At 34.2% G+C, this 7,130-nt stretch overlaps 1 protein-coding gene across 2 annotated transcripts; it reads left to right on the forward strand.

The window, feature by feature from the left end:
* On the forward strand, positions 1 to 6,993 carry LOC147294686 (uncharacterized). 2 transcript variants are annotated; one of them, XM_086232162.1, is made up of 14 exons: positions 1 to 245; positions 1,129 to 1,193; positions 1,639 to 1,716; positions 1,926 to 2,001; positions 2,289 to 2,353; positions 3,482 to 3,583; positions 3,935 to 4,024; positions 4,119 to 4,193; positions 4,293 to 4,325; positions 4,456 to 4,536; positions 4,814 to 4,876; positions 5,270 to 5,329; positions 6,000 to 6,062; positions 6,486 to 6,993. In XM_086232162.1, exons 1-14 carry the CDS (start codon positions 203 to 205, stop codon positions 6,696 to 6,698), a joined length of 1,107 nt encoding a protein of 368 aa, XP_086088288.1. In that variant the 5' UTR covers positions 1 to 202; the 3' UTR covers positions 6,699 to 6,993. The 2 variants fall into 2 exon arrangements, with proteins under 2 accessions (XP_086088288.1, XP_086088287.1); XM_086232161.1 differs by lacking the exon at positions 4,814 to 4,876 and having other exon boundaries at positions 2 to 245.
* Positions 6,994 to 7,130: the final 137 nt, after the last annotated feature.

Raw genomic sequence — 7,130 nt, forward strand, 5'->3', positions numbered from 1 at the left:
TTATCGCGCTAGCTATAGAACTAGTCGATTCTCAGTTTTCTCAGGGAGAGAGAGAGACAAAACACCGTGAAAGAGAGAGACAGAGAGGGCTTTTCTTGCTTAACAATTCACCAATTCTGCGATCTCCAAAGAGGCTCAGATGTCGCATCGCTCCGCAGATTAGTCTCCACGAGACGATACCTAAATATAAATACCAGAGTCGATGGCTCTCCCTCTGGGCAAGCTTACCATCCTGGTTGGTGCAGGTCCGTACAATCCCTTAACTTCCCCTTACTCTCCCAGTTTCGTTATAACTCAGAGTTCATAGTAATATATTTTGGCATCTTTCCAAACCCGTCAGAATCTAGTCCCAAATCAGTGTATTATTTTCAATTTTTATTTTGGGTATGGCACTGGCGGAGAAAATTTAGGGTTTCGGACGTGCCCTAGATCCTAAGCATATGGAACAGTAATTGGATGATTTGGTTATTGCTAGGAGGAAATATAATTATTATTTTTGTTTAATATATTGTTATCCGTCATTTTTCACAATGTTGTGCACTGGCAATAGGCGTCTGAGCCTATGGAAGTAGAGCCATGTTGATATTTGATTATCATATCATCATATGACATAATGTTCGGTTTGTTTTTACATTGTTAAAAAATGTGTACTATTTGGTGTTTATTAACTAGTTTAAGTGGTACACTCTCCTTGTGTCTTATCAAATGGTTCTAGTGGCTTTTTAAAGTGAATTGGATGTTTTGTTTCAAAAATGTATCTATCAGTTTTCTTTTTCATGATTAAATTTGGTTAAATATTGTATCAAAACCTATATAGATGTGGAAGGAAATCATTTGCGTGTTAACATTATGTTGAAAATGTTCTCTTGTGTAAGTTATATGCTGTTCTTTCTCAATTTTCATGGCTCCCTTTGTCACCTGTCCAATTCGATTTGCATTGTAGCTGGGTGACTTCATCCTCATGTAAAGGGTTCTTATCAATTTGGGTTCGTTGCCTATTTGATAGTTTGTCATGATCTCTGCACTTACGTATTGCACCTGTGGGATGTTGGGCATAAAAGTATAAATTTACGTTGGAATGAAAAGGATATATTTTTCTAATCAATCAGTTTGTCTTATGCTTTTTAGGTATTCTTGGTTCAGTTCTTGCAAAAGAAGGACGCGTATCTGATCTTGTCTCTGGTGCATTCAAGGTAGTTCATGAAACTAAACATATTTATAGATAGGCACAATCCACATGCTTCTTCTGTTTCTAAATATGCACTATTTTCAAGTCTGTGTATGTGTTGCATCCAAAGCATTTCATACTGCTCTTGCTGTCAATTTGTGATGTTGCATCCTAGGAATGGGTAGTTATATGAATTAGGAAAGGAGGATGAAGGTCCAATGTCCTTGATGGCTTTTGAGTAAGCATTAGTGCAATATGTGAACTTTTGATCTAGTTACAAGATGCATATTTTGTTGGTCTTCGCAATATGCTTTAAAGTAGATTTCAAAACAAGTATCATCTTAGAGACTGTTATTATTTGATTTTTAAAACATTTTAATGATCTTTGGGGTTTTGTTTAAATTTTCATAAATTATACTGCCTATCATGCTGACTATACGATTTTATAAATATTTGGTGTTTTACCACAGATTGCTTGGAAGCAAATTAAACGAGATGATCATACTCCGGTGGTGAAGAAACCACACAGCGACTATTTGATGGCTCAGGTTTCACATTGAGCTTAATATAATTTTTAATATGATGATTTTTTTAAATGTAGTTTTTTATTAGAGTAGGGATGCCTCTCTATGCACAGTTGCAGTTCCGACTCTATCGTTCTAAGTCAGCATCCGTGTGGTTTCTTATGGGACTTCATAGGAATTAATATTCTTGAGGATGGCATGATGTGATTAAAAATTTAAATTAAATTGTACAGATGGACACCATACGGCATGAGTTGGAAATATTGGCATCAAGGGGTGGACCAGTAATTGTAACTGCGACTCAAACAGGTTTCTGTTGCCTTCTATTTGCTTTTAAATATTTTCTATTTTTTATTTTTTGGTATAGTATGTCTGGACCAGTACCAATTGCATGTGTCAACTGAACTTTAATAAGAAAATTGGTGCAGTTTTGATATCATATTATCCCATAAAATTGCAAACATCTTATTGCACAAATGAATGAGCATAAAATGGTTTTTTAATTTATTTGTTTTTTTCATAATTTCTTGTAATATGTTGTATATAGCTCTTTAGTAGTTCATGAGTATTCTCTGACTTGTTTTTGGTTAGTGCAGGTTCTAGCAGATATGGTGTAATTATTGTTGTAGTAGTGGCAGGATATGGCTACTTTTGGTGGAAGGTAAGAAGTTTTGTCCTATATGATATAATAAGAGACTTAAAGATTTCCCCTTGGGCCAACCAATCAAACTTTTTTTTTAAAAAATTATACTTTTGCGTAAAATTGTAAATTACATTAACATTGCCGATATGCAAATTGATCATTTTCTCCATGACTTTGGTGGTTTATACTTGTTTGGGCAATATAGAGAAATTTACCTGCGAAGTTGTAATACTGGTATTGGAAATGACATGCTCATAGTTAACTTTTCTACCACGTAATTTATAAGGGATTTGAAAATTTTGGTAAAGTTAATAAGCAGCACATATGAAGAGCCAACAAAAGCAATAGTTCTTTCCTTAAAAAAAAAAAAAAATTTGAGAACAAGGAGTCTGATGTGTTGTTTTATCTTTCTAGGCCACATTACAAAGTCTTCAGCTTATTCCTCCATTGGAAGTTTGAATAAGTTGATGTATTTTTAAAACATGGTTTGCTTTCATATTAGTGAAGACATTAAACTTAAACCACAAGATAATTCCTTTTTTTCCACAATTTTGATATGATCATCTATGATTGCTAAATAATTTTTTGATACCAGTGAACTGACACCAACCTCTTAACTTTTTGCTTTGCTATTTTGACATGATCTACAATCTAAATAACCATCTTCTTAATGACCTAACGTGCATTCCATGTTTGGTCTGTCTAACTATACCTACTTGGTATGATACAGTCTTTTGTCACCTGGTACAGCTGTAGCTTACATCAGTGAGCAAATTACTGAAACATGCGCTTTGCTTAATTGAGGTTAACTTTGTTGAGGCTCCTGGTTCTGCTTGACTTGGTCCAGTGAGGTGCATTGTATCTAAAACTTGAAAACTTGATAGAGTTTTGGATTTCCAAGTGCTTTTGTCATACTCTAAAACTCTACATAGTTTAGAGTATAAGTATTAAAGAAACTTTTTAGAAGTTTGCAATGATGCATTTTGTAATTATGATAGATGTTGGCCCAAAATCTTAAATCCCTTTTTCTAGATAAACAAATTACGTTTCAAGAAAACTAAGGAATGGATGACCTTTTTTCCCCTCTTCTCTCTGCTCTCTTGTCAAAAATTTTATTTTTTATTTGCAATTCTTGTATGTTTTCAGGGTTGGAAACTTCCTAATATGATGTTTGCAACAAGACGTAGCTTATCCGATGCTTGCAATTCTATTTCCAAACAGCTTGAGAATGTTTATACATCAATTTCGGCAAGTTTTCCTTTTCCCTCATTTTGTTTATTCTTTAAAATAGTGAATTATTCTTCTGTATTAAATAATGTTAGATTAGGTGATGGCATGATGGACACCACTATTGAAGAACATAGTATATATTGCTCTTTATTATACTGTTTCGAATTTATGGTCATTGGTTATAGTTGATGCAATTTTAAAGTCTGCATATTGCTTGAGGAAATTTGCTGAACCTGTTATGCTTGCCCATATTTTGGATTGATTGATTTTTTTCTTCTAATGAATAATAAAAGCATGAAGGATTTATCTTTTTTTGGTCGCTAAGCATGAAAGATTTCTTACTTTGTAAATATATGCTCTGTTTTTCAGGCCACTAAGAGGATATTATCTTCAAAAATCGATGGCGTGGATCATAGTTTAGATGAGACTATTGAAAATACTGCTGCAACACACCAGGAGGTGGGCGTGTTACATATTAATGAGTAATGTAGTTATTCAATTGTTCTAGTGTTTTAAGTTTATTCACAAGAAAATATTTTTAATTCGTTTATAGGTTATTGAACTACGAGGAAAAACAGATAGCATCAGTAAGGATTTTAGAAAAGTTCAACACGCAGTGCTGACTCTGGTGACTTATATTTTATATTATTTTATTTCTGTTCTTCTCCCCCATACAAGTATCTTCATGGACATGGAAATGAAGACTGATTTGTTCTTTTTGTCTCAGGAAACTAAAATTAATAGAATAGAAGGCAAGCAGGTATTATAGTATTAAGCTTGACTTGTGTGGCAATGACAAATTATTTGTATACTTTTGATTTGTGATGCTTTATCTTCTTCCCAAGAATACTGTTTTTTTCTCATTGTCATGGACTTTGATATCTACTTAGGATTTGACTAATGAGGGAGTATGGAGGCTGTGTGACTATGCCCAGGGCTTGGAAATTGGCAGAACCACAGAACGTATTCAGGCATGTACTGAACTTTCCCTGCATAATATTTCTGGGAGTTCATTTCTTATGTCTGATTTTACAGTTGTTTTATGTTCTTTTTTCGTCTAATGATCGATTATACTGCTTATATAACAAAATCAACCACATTCAACATTAATTTTTTTTTTATATCACAATAGTACTCTGGTCCAAAATTTCACTACTTGTATGGTTTTGTAACTGCATATTATCAGACATGATTTTCAGTGTGTTATACATTTGGTATCATATTGACTTTAGTTTCCATAATGTTTAGGCATCACCATCCAGCTCTTCCAGGCCAGCTCTTGAACTACCACCAACCTCACCCTCATCTTTGGTAAAGATAATCATCCAAGTCTATTCACATCAGTCTTACAATGGTCTCTTAGTTAAATGATTTTTAAAACTAGCTACGTTATTTGATAAATATGCATGCATGCTCATCCATTCACACACGCACACACAGAGGCCGAGTTAGGTGCTAACGTTCACAGTGTGGACTTGCACTTGAATGGTTCTCTCTCTCTCTCTCTCTCTCTCTCTCTCTCTCTCTCTATGCATATATATATATATATATATGAAAAATTTAAAAACGGGACCTAACATTGCGGGATTTCGTCAGAGAAGCTTACTGATACAGACACAACATATATGTCTGTAGAGATTTTCTTTTTGTGTTTCTGTTTGTGTATTTATTCCTGTCAATTATCTTGTTCACTGATTTATGTAGGTGTCACCATCAAAGTCCTCGAGGTCAGCACTCGAACTACCCCCAATATCACCCTCAAGGGTAAGTTTTATCTTCCGAGTGGATAGTTTATCAGTTTGATGTGCTATTTTAATAAGAAAATATTTTAAATTGCTTGGAGGTTTTAAAGCAAATATATGTAGGTTTCATTGCTTTGAAGTAGTCTGATGTCTTGTATATATGTATGTATATGACTGTACAAATTTATAATATTTTCATTTGATATAGTATGGTAATTGTACTACAAAGTCCAAAGGCTGAATAACTAGATCAACAAATATGTTTATATTAAAATCTGATTATATAACCATGCACTTTCTATTGTATTGGACATTATGGGTATTGCTTCTGGACATTTTTATTTTTGTTTGAATCCTATTATTTTTCCCTTCCAATGCACTCTGTTGATATGAGCCACTTTGTTAGTGTAAGACTATAGTTTTGAGTTTTGTGTTGGAGTCTTCAATGCTTTCTCCAAATCAGGATATCTGCTCAAGAAATTTAAATATTACGATTCCGACCAAATACATTGCTCATTTGCTTTCCCATTTAACTGGTCTTCATAATATTTTCTGCCTTCCTTTTCACTGTATGGAGAAACAATTTTTGACTGGAAATGCTCGATGTTCATGATATGGTTTGTGAGCTATTCCTACTTTTCTTATCAAAAAGCTATTCCTTCTTACTAGTGTTTATTTTGTGACTTTGGCAGACTGGTTCTTTGCCTCCTGTTTTAGAATCTGAACCACGTCGCTTTGGTTCCAACGGATTTCAGGTTTGTTAGCTTTCTTCTCCTCTGCGTTCAAATAAAGTTCGGAAATATAGTCTGGATAAGGAAATAGTAGGTCTCTGTTGTGGTTCCCCTTTTAAATTTTTTTAGCAAGTACAAAGTATTTTAGTGTGTTTTATTATGTCTTTTGTACGCTTTGGAAAAAAAAGAAAAAGTGGTTTTGAATTGAAATAAGGTTTCAACGCATTTTTTCTTTGTAACTTCAAACCCATGTTTAATTTGTCTCCTTGGTTGTTTTATCTGTAACTACCACTTCGGAAAAGTGTTTCTTGAAAAGTTGTTTGGTTTTAAAACCAACATGTTCACTATTAACCTTTTTTGGGTTCTGCAATCATTTGAATTTTTTCTTGGCTTCGCCTCCCGTTTGGTTCTTTTATCTATTGAGTGTTAACCCTCCAATTGGTTCAGGAGAATAATGGAATCTCGGAAGTGGTTGAAACATCAAATCGTCGAGAGGTTTCAAATGGGTTTGGTGCTCCGGAAGGCACAAGCAATGGGGCTTCAAGTTCTGGTCGTTTTGGATTCAAGTTTCCAACCTTTAATACTTCAACAATCCTAAGGACTCGAAGTGCTACAAGTGGGATGCTCCAACAGACACGATCAGCTAGTCAGCAGTTATGAGGATCTTTGTATAGAGATCTGCCATTAAAATATATTTAAATGATAAATCATTGGACTCTCTTAGGGGTGAAAGCCTTCTTCAGCGGTCAGACTGGTTAGAGTTTTGAGAGCCAACCTCAAACATAGCTAGTGCCCAAGTCAAATTTGTTGTAGGGGGACTGGCACTGAATTTTGTAGGGCAGTTGTTATGTCATGATGGTTATTCAAGATGATTTTTGATGTGTAATTAAAATTGTTAGCATCTTAATTGTCGGTGGAGAAAAAGTAATTAAAGAAGTTTTAAATTAAGTCTTCAGCTAGTGTGGGATATTGCCATCTGAGTTATTCTTTTTTTTTGGGTGCCAAACAATGGCGTCTTGTGATAACTACCGAATGTTCTGTGCAAAACCTTTACAAGTAATTGGCCAAAACGAATATAAAAAGAAAAACCTA

The sequence above is a fragment of the Dryas octopetala genome, chromosome 2, assembly GCF_963921425.1.
Source record: "Dryas octopetala chromosome 2, drDryOcto1.1, whole genome shotgun sequence".
NCBI classification, from domain to species: Eukaryota; Viridiplantae; Streptophyta; class Magnoliopsida; order Rosales; family Rosaceae; genus Dryas; species Dryas octopetala.

Bases quoted from the DNA above. Each gene is read 5' to 3' on its own strand.
- LOC147294686 (XM_086232162.1), top strand. From the start codon at position 203: ATGGCTCTCCCTCTGGGCAAGCTTACCATCCTGGTTGGTGCAG. The intron at 4,877-5,269 runs GTAAAGATAATC...TGATTTATGTAG, and splicing joins CAACCTCACCCTCATCTTTG to GTGTCACCATCAAAGTCCTC. The intron at 6,063-6,485 runs GTTTGTTAGCTT...CAATTGGTTCAG, and splicing joins TTGGTTCCAACGGATTTCAG to GAGAATAATGGAATCTCGGA.